Raw genomic sequence first — 26,916 nt, forward strand, 5'->3', positions numbered from 1 at the left:
AATTAAATCATTAATAGGCGGATTAGTGATCCGCGCGTACGCGTGGCAGATTCCAGCAGAAATAGTGCAATCTTCCGAAAGGTATAACTCCTTGATTAGAAGTCTCCTCGGGGGCATGCCACCTACCGTTGGAAAGCTCTTCAAGTCTACTTCCCAAATATGCTGGAATTAGTCAATTAAAATAAGCACATCAAAAGTTATGATCATAAGAGTAGACGTGATTCTTTTTCACATTTCTTCTAATGATTTAATTTTCCGCTTCATTTTTGCTCAAACTTGTACTATGACATATCCATACGATCCTTATTCATTGTAACTTCTTTCCAAGTGCTCATAATCCTCAAGCTTAGCTAACTATACTCCAAATACGTTCTCATTACCTGAAATTTATCAAAAAGAAGAAAACATACCGAATAGGAGTAGAATAACATATATAACTTCATAATATGATGCAATAATGAACCTACGGATGAAACTAAATGCTCTAAAATGCAACCTAAATGCACCTAAAAACTATATATAAAAATAACTTATCGTATAAATTTGCCGAAAAAAACCTATTAAAAGTTCAATTTTGCCAGAAAAAACATTTTAAACCATTATTATTTGCAAAAAAAAATAAAAAACCACAAACTTAACTTTTCTTGTGGGAAGAAACCTATTCCCATCTTCCGGTGTGGTTTTTCTCAATTCTAGCACTGACCCTTCTATCATTCTTTAACCCTTTATTTCCATTAACTGCAACATCACCCCTATGCAACTCAAAAACTACATCGAAAAATGAGAATAATAAGTTTCATCTTGAATGAAATATTTAGTATGTGGTTTTTTTTTGCAAAAAATGCTTGAAAAGAAGTTTTCTTGCAAAATTGAACGTTAGAAAGGTTTTTTTGGCAAATTTTCCATATAAAAATAATCAGGGCCGTCTCGTATAATTTAGGAGCCTGTGCTATACTAAATTATAAAGATTGCAAATTTTTGGTGAATACGAAGAGATAGAAGAGTTGTTAATGAGGATTATTTTGTAAAGAATAGGAATACACGAAACAAAACACCATATATAAATTGACCTTTTTGGATATGCATCCAACATTACACTCGATAAATGAAAAGAAAATGTAATTAAATTTAGTTTTTTATTACTTTGGGCGAACAACTAATATAATTGAACCCTCATATTTTCGAACATGTTCAGTTAATCACCCTACAGATGGCCTTAACCGGCTAGCTGCCCTTGAAAATAAGCCTAAAACAAATTTGATTTTCTCTAATAATCAAAACTCTGTGTTATAACTTTCTTCAGCAAAAATCAACCCTTGTCACACGAGTAGAAAAAGAATATCCAATTAATAAAGTCCATCTTAATTCTTAGGAAAAATTGTGAAATAATACCTTTTGTAGCACTAATTTTGTGAACTAGTACCTTTATTATTTGATTTTGTCAACTAGTACCTTTAAGTTGTTTAATCTTTTATTTTCAGTACCTTTACTAATATTACCAGCCAAAATAGTCAACATTCTGATGTTGACTCCAAATTTCCCACCAAATTTTGCCTTTTTTTTTCTGCTTCTGATGGAGCGTGCTCTCACTCTCCTCTTTTAACTCCACCCCCGAATTTTCTACTCTTTCATCTTCCATCTTTACCAACCTCTGTTCATTTTCAGTAAATTCTCTCTCTTCTCACATTCTCTCTCCTCTCTGTCTCTTTCTTCCTTTGGGCTGTTCTGCTAAGCCGAGTCATCATCCTTGCGTAGACAGGTACTGAATTTTGTCTTTATGGACCACAAAACAGCGAATGTAAACAAAGGTACCTTTTTTGGCTGAGAAAGATCTAGCTAGACTTTGGAGAAGACATTCTTGTATAAGATTAAAACAAACAAAAAATTAACCCTAATTTTCCAAAAATAAAACCAAAAGGAGTTGATATAACATACCTTTGAAATTGAAAAGACTGAAATTGAAATTCAATTCCCAACAGTTGAATTCTCTTTCATAAGATGAAATTTAGGGTGAGACAGGGAGAATTTTGATGAAATTGGTCCAGGTTTCTGTTTTTTGGGAAAGGGATTGATTTAAATTGGAGAAGAATTTTGGGCGAGTGGGAGAGAGGAGTTTAAAGACGTAATGTTCTCTTCGGCATAAAACAACTGACCTGATTTGAACTGACCTGAATTGAACTGAATTGAACTAAATTGAACTGAACTGAAATGAATAGTGATATGTGAGAGTAAAAGTATTGTCAAGAGCTGAACTGAACTGAAATAAATAGTGATATGTGAGAGTAAAAGTATTGTCAAGAGCTGAACTGAACTGAACTAATCTGAACTGAACTAAATTGAACTGAACTGAACTGAAAATAAGCTGGGGAGAAAAGACCCCAAATTTGGTGGGAAATTTGGAGTCAACATCGGAATGTTGATTATTTTGGCCGGAAATATTAGTAAAGGTACTGAAAATAAAAGATTAAACAACTTAAAGGTACTAGTTGACAAAATTAGACAATAAAAATACTAGTTCACAAAATCAGTACTACAAAAGGTACTATTTCACAATTAGTCCTAATTCTTATTTACGAGATATTAACAACATTAACTAACAACCAGAGAAGGATAAACATAAGTAAAGATAAAGAACCATATTGTAAAAAACGTCGTTAAACCCTAACCCTAAACCTATCACCTTCCCCAAATTTCAGAAACCGATCATACGAGAGAGAAAAGGATTTGCGGGAAATCAAACTACCGAAATTTCCTATCTTCTGAAATTTGGAAGGTTTGTGTCAAATATCTTACCAATATTTGAGCAATAATTCAGAATTTCACTAATCATTTATCGGTTAGCTCAATAAATTTCGGATTTTGGGGGTTTAGTTCAACGCAGTGAACGATTTTGAGTAACAAATCTTTATCTGAAACAGTAAAAATGTTAGCAAATGTTCTAAATCATGAAGAAGAAGAAGAAACAATGGCAGTAAACTCCGTTGATGTGCTAAACAAAGTAGTTGAGGTCGAAGTAGAAGGGGAAGAAGAGGAGGAAGATGATGATTGGTCTTCAGATTCTGAAATTGGAGATGCTTTGGATTGGTTGGATTTGAAGGATGTTAACGAAGGCGGTGTCGAAGGCGGGTCAATTACTCTTAATGCTCGACGGCCGAATGCTCATGGTGGGGCTTTGTCTAGGCCTACTTCTTCAGCGCTTCAACCTCTTTCGAATCGCACCCAGAAGTTTACTCACCGCATTCGTGCTTCGCCTCTAGAGGTATTAAATTTCATGTATTCATCTGTTTTCGGCTTGGGCTTACATAATGTATCATGATGTATTCAGGCCCCGTTCCTTTGGATTGAGAGAAACTGAACTGAATTGAACTGAGAGAAACTGAATTGAAGTGATCAGAAATTAACTGAACCAAACTAAACTGAATTGAAGTGAACTGAGAGAAACTGAATTGAAGTGAACTGTGAGAAACTGAATTGAAGTGAACGGAGAGAAACTGAATTAAAGTGAACAGAAATTAACTGAACCAAACTAAACTAAACTGAACTGAAAATAAGTCTCGACAGGGCCTGAGTGTATTTCCGTCAACGTGGGTTCTTTTGTAAGCTCTTAGCTTTGAAGTTTGGAGGAATTAGTAAGCTGGAAACAGCAATCTTTGGTATATATGTATCTTATAGCTATTTTGGAAATTGCTTGAATGCCCAATTGAATTAGGTTATCTGGTTAATTATACTATCTGTTGCGATTGTTAGTGAACTGTTACAGTGATACTTAAGTATTTTGATTAAGAATGTTGCTGTAACAGGAATGGGAGGGAAGGATGAATGTTGGCATGTCCAATTCAGTTACTACTGCAATTCGTGAGAGTGTGCGGGGAATGGCTATTGGTAAGACGAAGAACACGGAGAAAGCTGACCGTGCAACTGTTGAACAAGTGAGTCAAATGTTATTTCTTGTCATATGAGCTGGGTGCCTGCTTTCTTAAGTCCACTTACAATATAAATTTGTGTCATAAAATATATGTGTGTCCACTTACTATTGATATGTATGCGTTCCTAAACTAGTGCTGGGAGCTCAATTTATCAACAGTTCTGTTTAGTGAGCTCCTAAACCAGTGCTGGGAGTTCAATTTATCAACAATTCTGTTTAGTGATCAATTTGCTTTTAGCAAAATTTGTGCTGTATCTTTCTTTTAGGACTTTGTCTATAGGCGAGGCTACATCTTCTGATTTTCGTTCTTGTGATTTTGATGTATTTTCATATGATGAGTGTCTACAATAATCTTTTTATATTACAGGCCATTGACCCCAGGACTCGAATGGTTCTCTTCAAAATGTTGAATCGGGGTGTGTTCAATGATATAAATGGCTGTATATCAACTGGGAAAGAGGTAAATACTTATTTTGTTTAGTATTATACTATTATCTCTAAGACAGTATATCACCTGTCTACAGATTGAATTTTAAAGTGTTTTATGTGCTGTGCAGGCAAATGTTTATCATGCAACAAAGTCTGATGGTCCAGAATTGGCAATTAAAGTATACAAAACTTCGGTTTTGGTGTTCAAGTAAGTTAAATGAAAGTTTAACATTTATGATTAGTGAGTGATCTCAAACGTGTCTTTTATTTATTTTTTTGACAAACTCCAGCGATTGCGTGTGAGATTTCTAGAAAAGATTATTGAATATTGCCAATGATATTTTGGAACAGTGGATGCTGAACTAAGTATTAGAGTGTGATAGTGTTGATGAATCCTGAATGAGAAGGGTTATTTCTCTATTTTTGTGCTGTTCTCATAGTAAAAAAAACATTATGAATTTGACATTTGACAAGAAGCAGTTTTCCATTCAGTTCAGAATCTGTCAAAGTGTTCAAGAATCAAGACTCAAGTGGTGAAATTCTTCTCAAGGAACTAAAAAAGAATCTTATATTTCTGCTCGAAGGAAGAATTTACTTGTCGCTTCGAGTGCACTTTGTTGTGGTTTATGATTTACAAATACAAACTCATTTTAACTCTTTTCTCAGACACTTCTAGGTTCACCATATGTCAGGTTCCAAAAATTATATCAGTGCGATAATTATATGGTGGATAACCATTGGATGATCTTGAATTATTAATCTGCAGTACGAGAATAATACATATGATGAGATAGGTTTTGTTTATAACTATCCAGACTTTCTGTCTGTATGATGAGCTTATGTTTAAGGACTGCCAGAGTTGAGTAAATTGCATGCCTTCAGATTACCTGGATACATCATCCTTCCCACTATGTATAAATTATCTTTTCATAGTTGATCTTTCTTGGTTTTCTACCACGCCTCTACTCTCCCTGCTGTTGTCATCCTTATTTTCATGTTTCATAAGTGCTAATGATTTATTACTCTTAAATTTTGTATGTTTCTAGATGTATCCAGATATGCTTGCCCCATCTAATTAGAAACATATAAATTTACTATATTATTGCTGACTTAGTCACTTTTTTGTTGGAATTTTGAATTCAGGGATAGAGACAGATATGTACAAGGTGATTATCGTTTCAGACATGGATATTGCAAGCACAATCCTCGGAAAATGGTCAAGACATGGGCGGAGAAAGAAATGAGGAATCTTATGAGGTACTTTTGCCTGTCGTTATTCTTATAGGAGAACTCTGTAATACTTAGGTGCATTTTATGATATCATGAATTATGATATGTGTGATATATGGGCTGTATTGAAATTTTCTAGATGTAAGAGACTTAGAGAATCACAACTATGTTACTCAGCCTTTGGTACCAGATACATTTCCAATTATTTGGCTTAACCATCGTATAGAATTTTCTTAGTTTTGGTTGAAAATGAAGTGTCAACAGACTCTATCCATGTTGGAGTGGCGAGGATCTAACACTTGTTCTTAAAATAAATTAATAAAATAAAGAATTCAAGTAACATAGTCATACAACTATGTGGAAGGCAACTTGGGATTGTGTTGTAGGCCTTCTCAATGTTTCCTGGCACAATACATGCAATTTACTCTGTATTTTGCTGGTAATTTAATGAGTTACATGCATATGTCACATGTACAGATGTACTAGACAAAAATTTACTTTAATCTGGTTTTACAGTTCTCCAATCGAAAGAAAATCCTCACTTTGTGAGACAGAGTGAACTTTTGTGGATGGATGGAGATATAGGGCTTGTTTGGTCGAGCTACTAAGACTCAAAAGCTGCTACTTGGCTGAACACTATGGATTTTGGGACTTAGATAACTTTATTTCACATATTTCCCCCCTCATTAAATAAAGACATCAAACATCAGTTAATGAGATAGGAATAGGAACTGCCTCTTTCACCTCCACCAACTAGAGTAGCAGAATTACACTATCAACATGCTTCACGGAAATCCCTGGCCATTAAAACAACCTTTTCTTTCACCCTGAATAACAAACTCTAAGCAGTGAACATAATGTTTATTGAACTTTATAGATGTAATATATTTTCTTTGCTTATTTGCAAATGTTTTTTATAAAATAGGGTGAGGATATTATATTTTTTTAGCAAGTCTATATTAGTTCAAAAACAATTTATGTGCGTGAATGTCTACATGGCCCAAGCTGTAAAAAATTGTTTCCGTTTCTATGAAGTGTTTCTAACATAGGGTGGCCAAATACATAATTTTTCTATAGGGGGTTTCTGAAAAAGGGCTATTGTGAAGTAGAGGCTATCTTTAAAAGCTTGGCCCAACTGACCCTTAGTAAAACAATTGTGACTTGCTGTTTAACTCTTATATTTAATCACTGAATAATTACATGATGAAGCTTATGATATCTTCTGGCAGTTATAGACTAACAGCAGAATTATTGATCCATCTTGTCGATGCTTTTAGAAGATCGACTGTTGAATAGAGCATTAGTGTTATCCCTTCCGTTTCCTAGGATGTGCAAGTTAATCAAGGAATTATTTTGGTTGTATTTTTTGAAAAACGCAGGCTGAAAGCGGCGGGATTACGCTGTCCTACACCTATTCTTTTGAGACTCCATGTATTGGTCATGGAATTCATAGGTATTTTTTTTAATTTATTTCTTTTCTTAAAATATCTACTAAACAAGATTAAGGTTGTAGAAGAGGAAGTAGATGTAATCTCTCTCGATACAGAACAAAATAAGTGAAGATTGAAAAAACCAGCCAAGAGAGAACTCGTCGAGAAGAATTCCATTGTACTTTGGCATATCTTATTATGTTTACCTATCAAATCTATGGAGAACTTTGGACTTTTTAGTTGGTATCTTAACTATTTTAAGATTGGGGGTGGTGTAGTAAGAGTATTTTTCCACCCGTGGAGAAGGTATATGGGGATCTGTCACCTGCTTTTCATGTGCTGAAGTCCTTGCTTTCCAGGTAAAATTATAAATCACATTGAGGGTTCTATTTTGCCTGATTGCCGTGGGGATTGACCCTTAGAGGTACAAGTTAACTCGGACTAGAAAACTCATCTCAAACATGGGTACATGTCTAAGTGTTTGACTCCAATAATTTTTGAAGTTTTTCCATGATATTGGTCTGAAATGAAATGTCAAGTTTCTTGTATCATCTGCCAGTTGATTCTTTACAGTGAGAAATCAATCATAACTTTAGATTTAGGGGTTAGATGGAAACCATAAACAGAGCTACAGTTGACTAATAAAAAGAGCATAACAATTGTGATGCTCAGACTCGCCATATTATCAAGCCATATCTATGTCAACATACTAGACCCAACCCGAGTGCAAACAAGGAATACGGGTCGGGACTTGGGAGGTAGAAAGCAGACTTACCACCTTCTATCCCTATAACTAATGTTGGAGTTTGAGATCCACCATAATGTCAAGTAAGACATTAGGGTTTTTCTTCTGCCAACAAAACCTAATTGATACACTTTTCATGCATCCAACACTCTTCTGAGTTCTGGCTGCCTTCTCCGGGGATAGCTGCTTGATGTTTCAATATAAGGTGGCCGACGAGTGAGCCTCCTTGTCCCTTTTTATTGGGAACAGGCTGTCCCTTTTTTTATTTTTTCTCTCCAGTAAATAAGAGGAAGAGGAATTTCTCGTCAAAAGAATTAAAGGTGGAGGAAGAGAAATTGTGTGGGATAATATGTGGGCCTTGAGCTGTGACACTTTCAAGTTTCTGAATGCAATATTTTTAACCTTCTCATTTAACCTTTTTTTTTTGTATTTTTTCTAATTCAGAAAATCTTACTTTGTTACTGTGTTACTACTTACTAGTACAAGTAAAAGAAAAAAAAAATCAAAAAATAGTATAAAATACGGAAGTGTGGGGGATGGTTAAGTTAGCAAGTTGGTGGTGCACGTGGAAACAAAGTAGGCAACAATATTCTTCATGATAGAATCATGGAACTAGATATCTTTAAGCCTTTTGTACAATCGGAGTCAAGTGAGGCTATGGGTCTGGTTAGGATACCCAAATATTTGATGGTAGTGTCAGGTCAATAATTGGTACTTGTTTAATTGGGGCAAGATTAAGTCAAGCTCAATGTGGCACTAACCATTTATACTAGCACAAACTTTATTGACCCAAAATTACCTACTTTCCTGCTCTATGTTCTGCGTATTCATTCTCCATTGTGCAGAAAGTGACAACAGTTTATTGTCCAAGCCTCTACAGGAAAGGAAGAGGATTACACAAGATTAAGCATACCTAGCTTGTTATCATTTATTAACTCTTTCCAATGACGAGTATTAGAACCTTGTGGATTAGAAAGTGAATCCTAAAGTTGACTCTGAACGAAACTCATTTCTCTAAACAAATGTCAGCTGCTTTGCCAGCTCATGACCTTCTCGTGTCAGTGTTGCATGGCGCAAGAGGGAAGCGGTCTTCTTCTGGGTCCCATACTTAGAAGCATTACTTTTCTTTTCTTTCCAAATTGAAGAATTCAATTGTTATGATCGATTGATCAGTGTGCTTCCCTTCTTCTCTCAAAGAAAGACACCAACTAGGACATATTGTGGCTCTGAATGATCTTAGCTAGTCTTATGTGCTTATGTTGACTTGCTGTAGTAGCTATAACATGCAAGGAATCAAGTGTACCCCTCCCTCCTACAAGCAGTGGATAGTTAGTTCCGGAAAAGGGGTATAAATAGTACAGGAAAGGAATGTATGGAGTATTGAGGAAAGTTGTGAGGAGTTAGCTAAAGGAGATTATCCTAATCTCTCGAATGTTGTATACGATTAGGTTTCCCTGACGTAATCTGTATCTATACCCATTTTATCTGATTCTTGATGTTTTCTGTGCTTTTGGACCTTTTGTTTTGCAGGGAAGGCAGGTTGGGCAGCACCTCGACTTAAAGACGCAGCTTTATCCCTTGACAAGTTGCGTGAAAGTTATGTAGAGGTACGTCTGGACTCTTCCTCTCACCCTCCCTCCTCCCCTTTAAAAGATGAAATGCTGGTCATGATTGTTTTAATTCTATGGTAGTGTATATTTTCTGCCTTCTGTTACTGGGCATCAGAGGAATTTGGCTATAATATTATTGAACTTTTTAGATGAAGTTTGTCTGACTGATCTATAGATTGTCCAGTAAAAAAAAAAAGACATTATGGCATTCTGATTTCCAACACGTCCTAATTTTAAAGTCCCACTTTGTTTGAAGATTATTACTGCAATGAGGACGATGTATCAGAAATGCAAATTGGTACATGGAGACCTTAGCGAGTACAACATTCTATATTATGAGGTATGTTTGTGCCAACATCGAATGTCTATGCCTCTGTATGGACAGATTTACATAAAACTTGCATGGATTGCAGGGCCACTTGTATATTATTGACGTTTCACAAACCGTTGATCTTGACCATCCTCATGCACTTGATTTCTTGCGTGAAGATTGTCTTCATGTTTCTGTAAGATATTCTGCTCGATTTTCTGTATTTTTTTCTCCTGTAATCCAGTTATATTTTCATCCGGGATGTTAATATAATTGTTAACATGCAGGATTTCTTTAAGAAAAATGGTGTAGCTGTGATGACTATCCGGGAACTTTTTGATTTCATTGTGGACCCAACTATTGCTGATGATGCTGTGGATACTTATTTGGAAGAGGTATTCTAAGCTTTTTCATGTCATACAATATTGTCATTGTTCTTATTTTTGTATTCATTTGTAAGATTAACTGCATCCATTCCGATTTATTCTTCTTCAATGGATTGTCTGTATTACCGGGCCAAACGTTTCACGTGGTCGCGTGTTAGATTCTTTTCAATGTATATTTTCTATACATCAGCATTTCAATAATTTTCACGGATGCTTAACTAAGGTTTTAAATTTAATGGTTGAAATTTTTCATTGGAAACTCTGAGAAAACAACCGCAAAGAACTAATTAGATTAGAGGGAGTATAACTTCGCGACTAAGAAGCTAAATCAACCTCGTAATTAATTTGTAGGTACAACAAAAGATTCTAGCTAGAGGGGATATGATATCTGCTGAGGAGCAAATAGCAGACTCCGTGTTCGTTCAGGTACCTTCTTGGCTGACAATCATCACTTAATACTTGCTTTACCCTTTTTCTCTTTTAATCCAAGCATAGTACATCATTTCTCTAGTCCATTATGAATGGAAGATTACTTTTCATTTGTTATCTTCATGTCTGTTTTCTCCCAGTCATATATTCCAAAGACACTAGAAGAAGTGAAAGATGCTGAGGAAGATGCATTTCGTTTAACTAGCGGGAAGGACACGGGAGATATGTACTACAAAACCATCACAGGGCTCCAGCAGACGGTTGATATGACTAGAACTTCCGCTCGTTCTGATTTGAGTGTCAGTGAAACAGACTCAGGAACAGAAGATGAAGATGATGGTGAAGATGAAGATGGGAGCTCTGGTGAATTAGAAGAGAAGGAAAGTAAGCTGGGCCCTGAAGAGAAAAAGGCAGCTAGGAAGGAAAACAAGAAAAAAGTGAAAGAGGAGAAGAGGGAAGCTAGGAAGAGCAAGATTCCAAAGGCCATGAAGAAGAGAAAAAAGAAGCTTTCCAAAGCTCAAAAAACAAGGTAGTTTATTTTAAAGAATGAAGATCAAGCAAGTTTTGTAGATTTTATTATTAGAGATTACTAATATAACACATAGGTTAAAATGAAGAGAGGGTTTTTTTGCGTCAGTTAGAAAGTCGTTATTTCTTCCATTTGTTTTTCATGTACAAGAAATGAGCTTGTTTTTTCACGCAAACTTCACCTGTCTGGCCATGTAAGATTTAACAGAACTTATTAATTAAGAATATCACTTAGGGCCTGTTCTCTTCTGTATAAGACAGCTAAATTGAAATGAACTGAACTGAATAGTTATATGTGAAAGCTGAACTGAAATGAATTGAACTGAACTGAAAATAAATTGGGGAGAACAAACCCTTATTTGAACTTCGTAGATTGGATATTATTGTTGTTGTATGGTGAACTAGGGTAATATTTATTGACCTTTAAAACATATTAAACTTGAACTATTCATGAAATAAGTGAAAATTAAAGTGAGTTAACTAGTTGCTAACGTGTAAAATCTTATATATATTGGCATGAAATCCTTTATTTTATTACATTATTTGATCGCTAATTATTTTATATATATACATTTTTTTTTTGAAGGAGCTAATTATTATATATTTGATCATTAATATTTTCTGTTACGTATGAGTAAAAATATAAGACAGAGAGTCATTGAGAATATAAAAGTTAGAGCAACTCTAAGAAGAAACATAAATATTTTTCCTTATTGAATATGATAAGATTTTCGAACTTAAACATGATTATTTCCAATATAAAAAGCTACAATGGTATTTGGTAGTAATATACGAGTTAACATGAATGAGATACTTTGGATTCAAAAGATAACATCTTGTACTTTAAAAAACTGTTGGAATGAGTCCTCTATTAGGCACCCATATACTGTAAGAGGTAGTAACTAGTATCCAAGTTTATATCTTCCATGCAAATCACTACTCACTCGCGATTTTCATACAATATCATTATGAGATGATGTAAACTTTAAGAGAGAAACTGGACAAACTCTAAGAATTTGGTTTCCTGACAAGGTCAAAAAGGATGTTTAGGAGATCATTTGTGGCTCAAGTGAGTAAGTGAAAATGTCGAATTAAGAATGCCATTCTGGCTCGTAAACTGACTTCCAAAAGAAAAAAAGGAAAAGCTATATACAACTCTCAAAACTACATATAAGAAACTAAAAATGAAAATAAGTTGCATTGATTGACGATATATAGCATAATCCAAAAAAAAAAAAGTCACCAAAATGTCCATGTCATGTATTATATATGTACCATAGAAGGAGTAGGTAACATAAGAATTTTAGAACCAAATCTTTTCAAGTGGGCCCACTTTCAGCGTGAAAATTTTCAACAATTTGTTTGTAACATTTGTGGGGAATGTAAATGTCGAGAAAAATCTGAAAATCATACCCCCTACTCCACAAGTATGACCCAATGGATGAATGGAAAATCTTAGACAAAATTTGAGGAATGTCTTCCTATCTCCCATCTAACCAAGGTGACTTAAATAACATACATGACCATGCCATATTCACAAATCACAGTACATAATATGAGGCTCGCGGAATTTGATGGTTATAACTTATAACCTATAACTCAAGTGTCATGTACTCATGCTATGAGGCTAGCATATGATTTAGTAAATTGGAATGAATCTAATTCTAAATATCTTTTGTGGGAGTGACTCTATAATGCATATTTCCTCTATTTTCCATCAGTTGCTTTGCTTTGTTTTTTTGGTTGGTCTCTAATGTACACTTTCAATTATTAATTCCTTTAATGCAAATTTCATTAATTTTAGAGTCTCGTGTTCATGTTTATGTTAGTTTAGATTAAGGTGGCAAATATGTTGTTCAGATTGACTGGGTTTTTGAAGTAATTCGATTTGTGTCATATTCAAATTACAAGTCATTCAATTGTTTCAAAGTTATTTTGATCAATCATAAATGTAATTATTGAATTTTGCAAGTAAAGCATATTATATTCACCTTATTTTCGGTCCTCATAAGAAAAAATAAGTTTAAATAAGTTAAATTTAGAGCTGATAAAAAAAGCCCGGTCCGCGAGTCCAGCCCGAATTTTATTCGAAATGCGAGGAAATCTTGACTCACTTTGTCAATAATTCAAAAAGGTCAGGGTTCAAACGGTGTGGCTGATGCTATGGCGAAGCAAGGCTTGAGGCAAATGGATGAATTTTTAGGTTGGATTTAAAATTTTCCGAGGTTGTATGATTGTAGTTTGCGTTTTCATTTTTGTGCACTTTCCTTGTGTTGTACCTTCTTTAAAAACTCCTTGAGCTCGAGCCTTTAAGCAGCAATAAAATTGAAAGCCAAACTATCGAAAAAAAAACAAGTTTATATCAGCAGAAATAAGTGACACTCTCACAAAATAAAAATTAATAAGTTTAGATAAGATCTAACAAGTTTAGATAAGTTCAACAAAAATCAAATACGTTAAATAGAACAACTCCGTATTGTGTAACATGATTGTTTGTTTCAAATTATATTGAAACTTTATAATCAAAACTCAAATGATTTACCATTGCCAAACATCCGAATTCATTCCATGATTTATGGATCATAAAGAGTGGCTAGTAATACTCCTATAGACCTATTATTAACTAATTAGTAACCTGCCAATTAAGTGGGAGAGGTAATGATACTCTCTCGAGCTATGAGTCCTCACCATCACTCTAGTCGGCAATTACACTAAACTTGCTCAAATGAATTCACACAGACTAATAAACTATATACACTTAAAAAAAAACAGTTAAATTTATAAAGATCGTGCAAATTACGGAATTAATAGAAGCCTGTGGATTGGAATTTCGAGGTCGAAATAATAAGTCATCAAAACTCAAAAGTGCGATGATTAAGTAAAATTAATTACTTTTGTTAATTGTGAGTGAATATAATGCCTACAGTACATAAGCTAGCGAGATTGAAAAGGCATGATTATGAAGTCTATGCTAATTAACCAATTAATTAAAGCTCATTTATTCATGGATATAAACGCCTTAAAAGTGCTTTGCTTCGCACTAATAACTAAACATTCTTTCATTTGTGTCTCCAATTATCAGCTGACGTAACTAATGCATGCTTAGATTCATCTTCTTGTTATGTATTTATTTATGATATACATAGCCCTAAGGTGTTTAAAATGGAAATCTATGTACAAATATATTAAAAGGCGTTCGAAAGAACGTTTATGTGCCACGTGGCACTCTCCCTAGGGTATTAGTTCATGTAATCCATGTACATTAAAAAAATTTAGAAATTGCATGGTATAGGATTTGATCCCTAGACCTCAAGTACATATACTAAAGTCTTAACCACTAAACTAAGTTGTATTTAGTGTTCTTATCATAAAGTGTTATATTAATAAATGAAAGTTTTTCTTACCCGGGGCATAGCCCGGGCCTAATAACTAGTAAAATATTAAATCAAGCATTTATTACATCAGTTGATGTGAAAATGTATCTTGAATTCTTAAACTGTCTCCATTTAAAGAAATGTATTTAATGCTTATATGTAGCCCTTAGAGCTACATATAACATTACCCTATTTTATATAGCTTTTCCCTTTTATTAATTATCTTTTACTGTGTGTACATGTCAAGGTAAGGAGTAATTCGTGTAGGTGACTCCACTACCCACTTATGTTTGGGAGTAGGGATTCTCTTACATCCCCCTACTCTTAAGCATTGACCTGTGTAGCTGGACTTGCTGACCTGAGCGAGGTGTTGGTCCAGTAGGGTCCTTCTTACCAACAAGTCCCCATTGGGGGCAAAAAAAAAAGTTCTACATCGCAGAGATAAGAAGTTAATTATAAGAGTTCACTAACTACAGTCATATAAAGTAATTTGAGAAGGAGGCCAAAAACAAATTCGTGTGTGCTTGGTCCAAAGCGGACAATATCATGCTAAATTGCAATCATACTTGTATGCTACCCCCAAATATTATTAACTTAAGAAATAATATATATTTCTCTCCCTCTTTTGGATAGGAAATTGGGTAAATATGTTCTAATTAGCCAAATTAGGTATGTTCTAACTTATGAGATGAGTAAGGTGGGATGTTTCATAATAGTCAGTAATAGATTGCTAATTGAGTGAGTCAGAGACTAGGATGAATTAAAGGAGTAGTGAACTATGGTGGAATTTAAGCACAACAATGATAGTGTAAAAAATAAGATTCATAACGTCATTACAAAGCATGCTTATCAAATGAGCCACATTCTAGGAGTAAGTAAACAAATGAACATGCTTTGTTTTCACTTGTGTACTAAATAAACCTACACCCATCATTTTTCACACTAGGGTTTTGTGCATGCTCTTCAACAAATTAAACAATGCTAAAACTGCTCGATAACTGGCCATATAATATGAGAACCTCTATAAAATATTAAGCTATCATGTAGCAATCCATCTCTCTTTCACGAACTCAATTATTTTATCATATGATTGCATAATTTATTACATGCTCCTTTCCTGTCTATATGGTTAAAAGGACTGTTCTACATCATTATTGTTACTCAAGGTTGAGGTGGTGGAGTAATGGTGTCGTTTTCCACTTCATATTCCTGAATTTAGGTATCAAAACTTATGGGACTCATTTGATGATTTCTCCTGATCTCTCTCAAATGAGTCACCTTCATCTTACCTTAAAAAAATCATTATTGTCACTCCATTGGTGTAGTATTGTTATTTCAAAGAATTTTAAGTTTTTTTTTGGTCTTAGGGGAAAAGTTATTAAGTATACTAGCTAGTTTTATTTCCCATTTGATGCACGAATCGTGTGGAGAAGTATAAAACATACTTACTCATGCAACTTATAAAACGGATTAATAATTTCTTAGATTATTTTTATTAAAATCAATTTGTAGTTTTTCTAAATTGGAGTTTCTAGGCATCATCCCTTTTTCATTCTCTCCTTTTCCAACTAATGATGGACTTACGGATTTGTTAATAATTGATAAAAGAATCATTAATATCATCTATATCTATTTTTGTGTATAATAAGCGATTAGGAACAGTGATATAAACGAGATTCATATCAGGTTTTAGCTATCATCCTCACAATACTTTACCAGCTAAACTAGCTAGATGGTGTTCACGTATCATCAACTGATCAACATCTATTAATCGGGTGTCTAGTCATTTCTTTTTCCTAGTCTTCAGATACTATATTCATTGATAATTGTTTGAATTCAATTTAGTAACAAAAAGAAGGAGAAATAGTATCTTAAAATAATGACAATATTATCCTCCGTTTCATAATAAGTGAAACACTTTTTTAAAAAAGCTCTCACATAAAAGAGAGAAGTGTTTCACTTATTATGGAACAGAGGAAGTAACAAAATATGGGAAATTGATACACCTACTCGTCAAGTAAATTAACAACTAACATATCAACACTGTGGACGTCCCCGGAGAGGGGATGGATGAAGCGCAATGTAGATGCGGGAAGAATAGGTGAAGTTGGTTCGAGGCTGGGCGCAGTTGGCCGTGACGAGTATGTGGCGGTAGTGTACTGTGTGGTGGTGTAGTCGACTGCCTGTTGGGAAATTAGAGTGGCCGGAGCCAAGGCGATTTTTACGGGTCTGCAAGCAGCCAAGGAGCAAGGCTACACGAAAGTGGTTATGGAGAGTGATAGCCTCCAAGCGATACAGGCTCTTCAGACGGGGGTTGGTGATTCGAGTGATTTCCACTTAGTGCTCGATGATATCTTAGCTTTAGTTCCTGATTTTGAGTCGGTTAAATTTTCATTTGTGAAGAGAGCAGGGAATAGTGTAGTTCATGCTTTGGCTCACCTCCAACCTATGGAGATGGGTAAAAGGTGGTGGGAAGATGATTTCCCGAACTCAATTGTTTGTTTGGCTGCTAATGATTTAATAGATTAGTTCCCTTTGAGCGTTCCGTTCAAAAAAAAAATTATCAACATTGTTGCTAACTTGGACTCCGCGTAATATTTTTGTTTGAATAGATTATCCACTAGATTGATCAAATATTTTCTCAAAATATGCATTACCTCTAAAATAAAATTAGGAAAAAATAAACTATTTCTCAAAAATAAAATGCTAATGGTATTCAAGAGTTTTTTTAAAAAAATATATTTTTTTTTTGAGGGGGAGAATTTGAGAACTTGAAGATGAATAATACCTTAAAATAGTCAAACAAAACAAATAATACTCCTACTCTCTTTCATTTTGTGAGAATAATCTCACTTTTTAAGTAAGAAAAAGACAAGAAAGAAAAGACACTTGTCAGCACAAAAATTCCTGAACAAGAAGTCTAGAGTTGTCAAGTAAAAGTAGACAATATATAAACCATGACAGTCTGACTATGAAGCCTAGAATTTCGGGGGAGGGGAGGCCGGAGGCATTCTCAAAAAAAAAAAATGTTTTCTATTAAAAATCTTTTTTATATGGGACTGGTTTCGTAGTCAAAGTTCGATTTGAATTAGCTCAGCTCGAACTCGGCTCGAAATTTTAATTAGACACGGGATGAGTAGGTTCCTATTTGACTCATTAAGCTTGCGAGCAGCTCGATAACTTTTCCTTATAAAATTTATTCTAGGAATATTTTCTATTTATTATATCTTTTAAGAATTTTGCAAAATAAGATCCAAGTTGTCAAGCTCAGTTAAAATTTATCTCATGGTCCATGATCATACTTCATAAACTGGTAACATGAATTTAAAAGAAATAATAACAAATACAAAAATCGAATAGTCGAGCTTCGAGTTGATATGCAAAAAGAATCAACGAGCACGAGCCTTAGAAGAGCTTGATGAGCTTAACGAGTCACCCTTATATGGGGAGAAATAATGATTCTACTAGAGTAGACTGTAAAATAATTATTTTATCAGTTTAAAAATAGTTGCACTATTTCATGTTTTCTTTCTTATCGATGTATGGTTTTAAACACTAATATCTTTAATTATCAATAAGTAATTATAAATATATGATGTTCATATATATATACACATTGAGACATATCTAACAAGATCCCATATTACTATGTTTTTCCTAAAATATAAATCAAAAAAAAAAAATCAAAGTGTAAAATAATGCAACTATTTCTAAATGGATCGAGGAAGCATTTTTCTATTTAAAATAATCTCATCAATTTGATTTTTGATATATTTTCACACCTTAATTTGATTGTATTTATGTGGTAAAATATATACTTCTGCAATTTTTTTTAGTTCCAATATTTTCTCATTTTATTAAGTTGCATATTACTTGCAACTATTTGTATGGATAAAGGTTGTTGTAACTCACAAAAAAGTACTATTGTAACATAACTAAAGATTATAATAGTTGAATTTCAAAAGTATATATTGAGAGGCATATAATACAATAATACTCACTCTATTGATATAGTATGTCGTTTGTATGTATTTCTTTTTGAGTGTTTTAAAAAATTGCTACTTGTTTTAAATATATTTCTATTTATTTTTAATATCATAATTCTATTGGTGGTTGGAAATATCTAAATGTACAAAATTAAAGTAAAATCGTAAGAGGAAATTAGCCAGACTGAACTAAACTTAAAGTGAGCTGAGGTGAACTAAAACAAAACAGTACCCAAGAAAACATGTGGTAACTAAATCGATCATTTAAAATGATGAACTTATAGGAAGTGATAGTTAAAGAAGTTGGGCAAGTATCTTGTTGTAAAGGACCCACTTAACCAATTAAGCTAATGGTTAGAGTTTTAGGAGCAGTTTTGTACTCTATCATGTGATTCATGTCCCCTTATGCTTTAGTCCATTGGATTCCACTTAAAAAGGAAGGGTGGATGAAATTTTAAATCCGTCACCTTTATGTCACAATGACGTTTATAACATGTCAGTGAACAACTCAACCAAAAACTTAGGTCATGTTCTTTTGGACTTATTTTCAGTTCAGTTCAATTTAGGGTCTGTTCTCCCCAGCTTATTTTCAGTTCAGTTCAGCTCTAATAAGTTCAATTCAGTTCAGTTCAGCTCCAATAAGTTCAATTCAGTTCAGTTCAGTTCAGTTCCAATAAGTTCAGTTCAGCTGAGCTCCATTCTTTTATAATCATTTTGTTAAATATTATTATTATGTTGGTATAATTTATTTTACTAATTACTCTCATTATTATTATTATTATTATTTAAATATATATCATTACTAATAAGTACTATTATTATTATTATTATTATTATTATTATTATTATTATTATTATTGTTTCTATATATTATTTTATTTATTATACCTTTACTCATTATTTTATTACTATTATTATTAGGAGGAACATGGTTTAGGTCAAAGCACAAGTAAACCCACTTTTTTTTAGCCCATAAACCAATCAAATCGCGTCAAGACGTTTTATGATGTAATTTTCGCGATCCAACCCAATCATTATTTTTATTACTAAATATTTTTATATTATTAAATCTAATTATTAAAATAGTAATATTAATTTACTTCTTAGATATTATTGTTATTATATATCATCATCAAGTATTTATATATTAATACAAATAATATAAAATAATTATTATTAATTATCATTATTATCATTAATTATTATTATTATTAATTTTTTGATTATTAATATTATTTATTTATAACTATCATTTAAAAATATCCAAAATACTATTATTCATTATTATTACTTATCATTATAATTATTATTTAATATTCATATTATTATTGTTTAAAATATTATTTATACATTTATAACATTCAATTTAATTCAATTCAATCTAGTTCAGCTCACAGCTCAGTTTAGTTAAGTTAAGTTCAGTTAAGTTCAGTTCAGTTCAGCTCCAATAAGTTCAGTTCAGTTCAGCTGTTTTATGCCGAAGAGAACAAACCCTTAGTAGTAGTTTTCTCACGGTTTTTAATCAGTTTAGTTCATCACAGTTGAGTTCAGCCTAATTCAATCCAAAAGAACAAAGCCTTAAGTTCATGGTTGAAGTTTGAAAAATAGTTTTATAATAAAGTCCAGTTCTTTTAAATTGATAGAAATTGAAGTGAATTAAACGAAAAATTGTGAGAGAAAACTAAATGTTCAACAGAATAGCCTAAATTATCTTTTAACTATTAGAAAAAAGAAAGAAAGCAAATGAAAAGTTGAATTGATTTGTGATAAGACAGGAAAAAGAAGAAAAAGGAGGCGGAGAGAGGAGAGAGAAAGAGAAGGATGGTGGTGCAGCAATTGAACTGCAAGGATGGCTGGCTGTCACCCGCACTTGGAAACCTCGCGTGCTGTCTAATTGTGCAGCAACTAGCAAGTGCGGCGTTTTACTACTTGCCACCTTCTCCCACCATACAAAAAGTAGTAGTAAAAATATTACTACAGCTTAATTCTTCTGAACACATAGGATAAGAGATTAAGAGTGTAGTACTTCCTCCGTTTCTTTTTACTCGCTACAGTTCTCATTTCACGGACTTCTAGGCAATTTTTGAAGAAGAGAGAGGTAAAGAGTAAAAAGAAAAGGGACCCATGTGGGAGGAGAGAGATAGAGAGAGTTTATTGCCCAAAAAAGAAGTGTAGTAAGTAATGTGAAACTTTCCATAATAGAAAGTGTAGCGAGTAAAAAGAAACGGAGGAAGTATAATTGTATAAATGTGGGTGGTACTGGTTTATGCAAAAAGTAAATTGTATGCGGGTCAGTTGGATGGTTTGGTTGATACCCCACATTTACCTCGATGCTTGCTATTTTTGCCCCACGCTTTTACCTTTTTACCTTCGTTTCCTTAAATGTACCTTAAATATTAGCCTACTTCCTTCTCACCCTCCTTCTAACTTCTAAGTTCTTACTCTATTCTAAGGCTACTATGCCTTTTATTTTGAATTTTTTTACTTAATATGAGTACATTTTCAGATTTATATAGTTTGCTTAATTTGGTCTGCTTTGTGATGTTTAGATCACAATTCACATATAGTGTCATTTGGAGAAAAAAATATTGGATGAGGTTGTTCATGTAATAAGACAGTGTACGTTTAATTTAACTGATAAATGTAGATATAATGTTTAGAATACACTCTGAATTGAAGAGATTTGAAACACATACAAAATCATCAAATAGCAAAGCATACTCTAAACTCTAAAGAGCAAGGTTTTGCTACAACGATTTTTTTTATTAGGAAATTAAGTCAGTCTAAGGGCTAACCCCTACAAGACTACTAACCTGTAGAAAACACCAACATATTGGCTGATAAGGCACGCATAATATGATAAGGAAATACCCCAACATAATGCTGGGGGTAAGGATCGAACCCCTGACCTTAGGGGCCAAGGGGGAGCGCTCTACCCACTTGAGCTAACTTCTATCCTTCCAACGAATATTTTTATAACCATATTATGCAATCGAGCAATATGATATAAGTTAAATAACTTGCATGTATACCTCAACCAATTCATTTAATCTAAAGGAGAAAAGGAAATAAACTCCTTTTTCTAGATCAAGAATGAATAGTAGGAGTACTCCTATTGTTTTAATGTAATACTATTTCTAAACTATTACACATATTAATTACTTGTATTGAATTGAAATTGCTTTGGCACTGTTAAGTGTTGTTATTTGAAGTTCAGATTATATTTGAAGGGAGTACAAGTGTACAACTTATCCTCTTATTTGTCAAAGTACATGCAATAGTTAACAAAAGAAACTTACTTGTTGAGAATTCCAACTTTAAAGTGTAATTAGTACTAGCTAGGTCATAATTTCTACTTTTAGTTTGGCCAACAAGGCAACAAATTGTCAAAGCTAATTAATGTAATGCGTTTGGTACATGTAGTTGGACATTTATCCCTTTGACAATTAATTATGACTATATGTAGTGAGTAATAACTGAGTTGAAAATACTTAATTCCAAGTGTATTGTTATAATTTACAATATATGTTAAAGACTTTTTATGAATAAGTGGAATGAAAAAATAGTAATATTTAACAATATTGATTTCTTGCAAACAAAAAAGAAAAAAATATTAATTGAAACACACATAATCATAACTAAAAGCATACTACTCGATCTTACCTTTCATAAAAACAAAACAAAACAAAGCATTATATAATCCGTTCTATTCACGTTATTTTCAATATTTATAAGAAGAATAGAAAAGTTCAAATATGATCTCATAAGGACTATAAGGTCTAATAAATTCAGCGGAATACAATTCAACAAAAATAAGATTAATACACTCATAAAATACTATCTAATAAATTCAGATAAGAGCTAAATAAAATTTAATATGTTAAGACAAGTTCATTCAAATTAAGATAAGTTTCAATAAATAATAAAAATAAAAAATAGGATAATTACAAAATAATTGTATCACAAAAGATATAGTAGTATAATTTTATCCCCTGTCAAAACAAAAACTTTTACTTGAATACAATTTTTTATTCAATCAAGAGTCAAGACCATCCCTTTACCACATGGTCCACCCTTTAAATACCCCTTCTTCCACTCTTCCCGCTTCCATCCCAAAAAAAAAAAATATAACCTCATTCCAAAGGAAAGCTAAGAAAAACCACATAAAAGGCTCCTGAAATCCATACATATATATCACAATACTCCCTCAAAATCCTTATACAAAACTGAATAATATTTGATTATAAGTACAATTTTCTTGTTATAAACTTTGGTGTAAGTCTCAACTTTCAATCCTTCAAAACGGGTCTTCCATTGTGGATGCTTGGTTTGGCCGCTGATCAGCTGCGCGCCGATATGAATCGCTTACTCGCTGTCCTCTTTCACCAAGTACGTACCATATTATATCATTTTTCAATCTTATGTTTTTTTTTTGGTGAACTAGCAATAATCAATCAAGTGTTCATACATTCCGCAAGGTACAACTTCATACATGAACTTGAGGCGAAGGGAAAATCCTAGTTACATTTGCACTATCCTTACTACTACGACATTAGTTCCTTAGCTATTACATCTGCGATTTTGTTGTATTGCCTTTTACAATGCTTAATCTTCAAGTTTCGGAGCTCCTTCTATAGCTTTCTGCAATTTTTCAACACACTCATATAATTGTTAGAAAATCATCGTATTACATGAAAAAACTTTATCTACCCAGTGGGTCAATAACCCACTAATAATAGAAACAAATAAATTATGTAATCCAACACATCACTTTTAATAGTTTTTTTTAATACTCTATTTCTAGTGGGTTAACTACCCACCGGGTAGATGTAGCATTGTCCGTTATTACATAGGAGGTTTATCACTTGTAGGCAATCCGAATATAGTGTCCTAATTCAATGGCCTTTAATTCGGACATAAAAGAATCACAAGCATATGTTTTCCTACTAAAACCCACGACCCATTTCCCATCTTATGCATGAATAAAGCATCAATAATAGAAAATTTTCAATCTTATTATAGAATAAAACAATATGTAATTTGTTTCTATGAACTTTATGTTATTAAACTATTTGATCACATACATATATGTTATGTTGTATGTACGTCGTAGTTTTAACTTTGGTACGTCGTTATAATATAACGTTTGCGTAATGGAATGTGTAGGGGGTGTTGGATGAACAATTCTTGCAATTACAGCAACTTCAAGATGAGAGTTCTCCGGACTTTGTTTCTGAAGTTGTCAATATTTACTTCCATGAGTCTGAAAAACTTCTCAGAAATCTCCGAACTTTTCTGTAATTAATCTATCATCTTCTCTTTCTTCAATTCTCTAGTGTACTACTGTTAGTTAATTAATATTATTACTTTTATTTAGACTTTTTTTATCAATAATTATTCATTTCAAGAATAATTCAACAGAAATTTCGAGAAAAAAAAAATTAAGATTACAAAGTTGAATTAGTATATTTATCGTGTGTAATTTAATGCACGAACAAACTACTTTATATAGTATATATACAAGCTATACTTAACTTTATTTAATGTGCTTCTATTTTGAACATCTCTTTTTAACACAAAAGGAGTAACGTGTGAAATTTGTAAACCTAGTGTTTTCACTAATCTCAGATTGTGCCTTGTATAGGTAGGGTTGTTTTACAGTTGTATGTTGATAGTATTTGAGATGTATAAGGATGAACCAATTATACGAATATATTAATTGGGTAATCCATACATGTACACAAGTATAATACTTTCTCCGCTTCATTTTAATCTAGTATTTGGGCTCGGGCGTTGCCCCGAGTTGGTATTGTTTTCCAAATTTGATATGCATTTTTTTTTTGCATTCCTATTAAAATATATTAAGCAAAATTCAACATTTAAACTATACAAATATAATAATATAGATACTTAAATCATGATTAAAAGTTGGTTGAAATGGTAATTCTGTCATGTATAATAGCAAAAGGTGTCAAATGACGTGTATACTTTGTCACGCACGCTTTTTAATATATTTGTATACATGGAACAAAAAAATATTTTATACTCTCATAAAAAAATACTCTTTTATTGCATTTAAAACGAAACAAAAAAAGTATGTACATTATTTAGCAGTTTGTTGTTATTTTCTTTACCACATTTTCTTCGAAAAAGTTATTGTTAATTTTTCTTTATTTGACCTTGTCTAGTTAATTATTATTGGCTCAATAATTTATTTTCTTTTGCTTTATGCATGAAATGTGGATCAAAAAAGATTGGATAAAGAATTTTCGGACTACAAGAAAATAGGGATGCATTTGAATCAGTTCATGGGAAGTAGTTCAAGCATAGGAGCTAAAAGAGTTAGAAATGTATGCGTTGCATTTCGTGCATCTTCTGAACAAAATAACCGTGCTGGGTATTTCTCTCTCTCTCTTTTTTTACGTGACTTTTCATGTCTACCTATAGATTTCTCCTTTTCATAAAAGCATGATCTGAATTAGTAGAAGTTGATTAAAGTTGAAAAATGTCATTATTAGTACAATAATACATACTCTAATCTCTTTTTTGTTGTCTTAATCTAGATGCTTAAGAGCACTGGAGCTATTGGAGCACGAGTACTCTTATCTCAAGAACAAATTGCATGAATTTTTTCAAGTATGTCCGACCATCTTAATTAATTCACAACAAGTACATTTTTTCATGGTTACATAATCAATATTTGTATTTTGTTAAATGTAATGTGTAATAACTCAAGTCCTTTAGTAAATCCTAAAGTGTAAAATGGAAAGGTTAAAGATTAGACGAAAATAAGTTTCAAACTTGTGGTTTATGCAATGGGTTTGTTTTTCCATTTATAGTCAATACTCCCTTCGTATGTTCACATTTTTTTTTGGCAGAAGTATTAAGAAAAAATCATAATTAAGTGAGATCAAAGTTGAATTAAATCAAAATTAAAAAATGAAATAGGTATACTATTCATGAATTGTTTATTGAGTAGAGCGAATGTGTGTCACTTTACAAAGTCATCTTATTTACGTGAACTCGAATAATATAATAAAACATGAAAGCTAAAAGATATTTTAATTGGTGGACTCATACCAAATAAGAAAATAAGAAATCTATTTGAAACAAACATAAATGAAAAATGAAAATTCTATTTTAGGAACGAAAAAAGTACTTATTATTATAGTTGTTCCATTATAATGTTTGATAAATTATCCACTTACTTAAAAGTCGAGGTGGGACAATTGAAAACAACATGAGGAAATAAAACATTTTATATTTGTCATAGCATCATAAACATTACGCTTCAACAAAAAATAACGAGGTTCATGTGAGTTGTGACACAAGAGTAATTAACGCTATTTTAGAATATATAGCTGAAAACTGCAAACTGCAACGTAAATTGAGCAAAAAGATATAATGAGCAAATAGTTCTTAAAATGAGCAAAAATTTGGAAAATGATCAAAAACTTTGTAAAATGAGCGAAAGTTTGTTAAAATGAGCAAAACCCATAGAATGAGCAAAAAAAACATAAAATGAGTAAAAAATCTGCAAAATGAGCAAAAATGTCGGTTTTCAATTTTCAACTTAAAGTTAGTTTAGAGTATATAACCTGTATTTTATTTAAACCATTATTCATTGAGTTTATTTCTTAAATTGATGCAGATAGAACAGCAAAGACTACTTGCAGCTGGGGTGAGGTATCCAGTACAACACAACTAAAATCAACTATGGCAATAATTTCTCATACTAATTTTCTTCAGTTTTATCCCCAAGTTTTCAGAATTAGGAAGGGATTTTTTTCTTAATTTAATTTAAATGAATGCTAATTATGCAGTAGTAGTAATTAGTACTAATTACCATGGAAATTGTAATGCTATTCAACACCAGTGGTTGTAACTTTGAATGCTTGGAGATTTAAATGGTAATTAATGAATGTGCAGTTAATTTAGGGTGGTTATATATTGTTTGATTGTTCTTCTGATTTTTTCTGATCTTCAGAATCTCATTTGAATAGTAAGATTGACTTATATTGGAAAAGTAATTAATAATGAATGGTACAATCAGTAGGTACTGTGCTTTTGCCAATTTCTAAATAAATCTATCAAAATCTACAGAAATCTGGGATGATGAGAACTTTTAGTCAAAAGTCTCAAATTCAAATAAGTTACTTCAGATAACATTTGTGCGTCCAAAGGATTGTAGAGAAGTTCTCATAAAATCTGAAGCTTTTTATTTTTGACAGCGTAAAATCTGAAGTTAATACTTACTGTTAGTGTACGTAACTTAAAGATGTTACATCAAATTTGCCCAAATAGATAGTAGCATGATCTATTCTTGCATAGTTGCATGCATATTGCATAGTACTATTACTATAGTAGTAGACTAGTAGTGCTATTTTTTTTGGCAATGATAATAGCTTTTGTTTTCTTTCCTGATTTGGCTGGAAATTCTTGTTCGATGAACTTTTTTTTTTTTGGAATGAATTCTGTAACAAAAAAAAAAAAAATCTTCACATCTCTTATCTTTTTGTAATGTTTTATCATAT

At 32.5% G+C, this 26,916-nt stretch overlaps 2 protein-coding genes across 2 annotated transcripts; both read left to right on the forward strand.

Annotated features, from left to right (window-relative positions):
* The first annotated feature begins 2,607 nt into the window (after window positions 1–2,607).
* LOC104904556 (uncharacterized) lies at window positions 2,608–11,266 on the forward strand. The gene is made up of 12 exons (XM_010692834.4): window positions 2,608–3,259; window positions 3,801–3,929; window positions 4,293–4,385; window positions 4,483–4,562; window positions 5,498–5,611; window positions 6,964–7,037; window positions 9,290–9,366; window positions 9,626–9,709; window positions 9,783–9,875; window positions 9,967–10,074; window positions 10,417–10,491; window positions 10,635–11,266. Exons 1-12 carry the CDS (start codon window positions 2,924–2,926, stop codon window positions 11,025–11,027), a joined length of 1,656 nt encoding a protein of 551 aa, XP_010691136.1. The 5' UTR covers window positions 2,608–2,923; the 3' UTR covers window positions 11,028–11,266.
* Window positions 11,267–22,375: 11,109 nt separating this feature from the next.
* On the forward strand, window positions 22,376–26,328 carry LOC104904557 (pseudo histidine-containing phosphotransfer protein 6). The gene is made up of 5 exons (XM_010692835.3): window positions 22,376–22,771; window positions 23,549–23,679; window positions 24,636–24,779; window positions 24,946–25,018; window positions 26,034–26,328. The coding sequence occupies exons 1-5, from the start codon at window positions 22,703–22,705 to the stop codon at window positions 26,088–26,090; spliced, it is 474 nt and encodes a 157-aa protein (XP_010691137.1). The 5' UTR covers window positions 22,376–22,702; the 3' UTR covers window positions 26,091–26,328.
* The last annotated feature ends 588 nt before the right edge of the window (window positions 26,329–26,916 follow it).

Source organism: Beta vulgaris, chromosome 9 (assembly GCF_026745355.1).
Source record: "Beta vulgaris subsp. vulgaris cultivar EL10 chromosome 9, EL10.2, whole genome shotgun sequence".
Lineage (NCBI taxonomy): Eukaryota > Viridiplantae > Streptophyta > Magnoliopsida > Caryophyllales > Amaranthaceae > Beta > Beta vulgaris.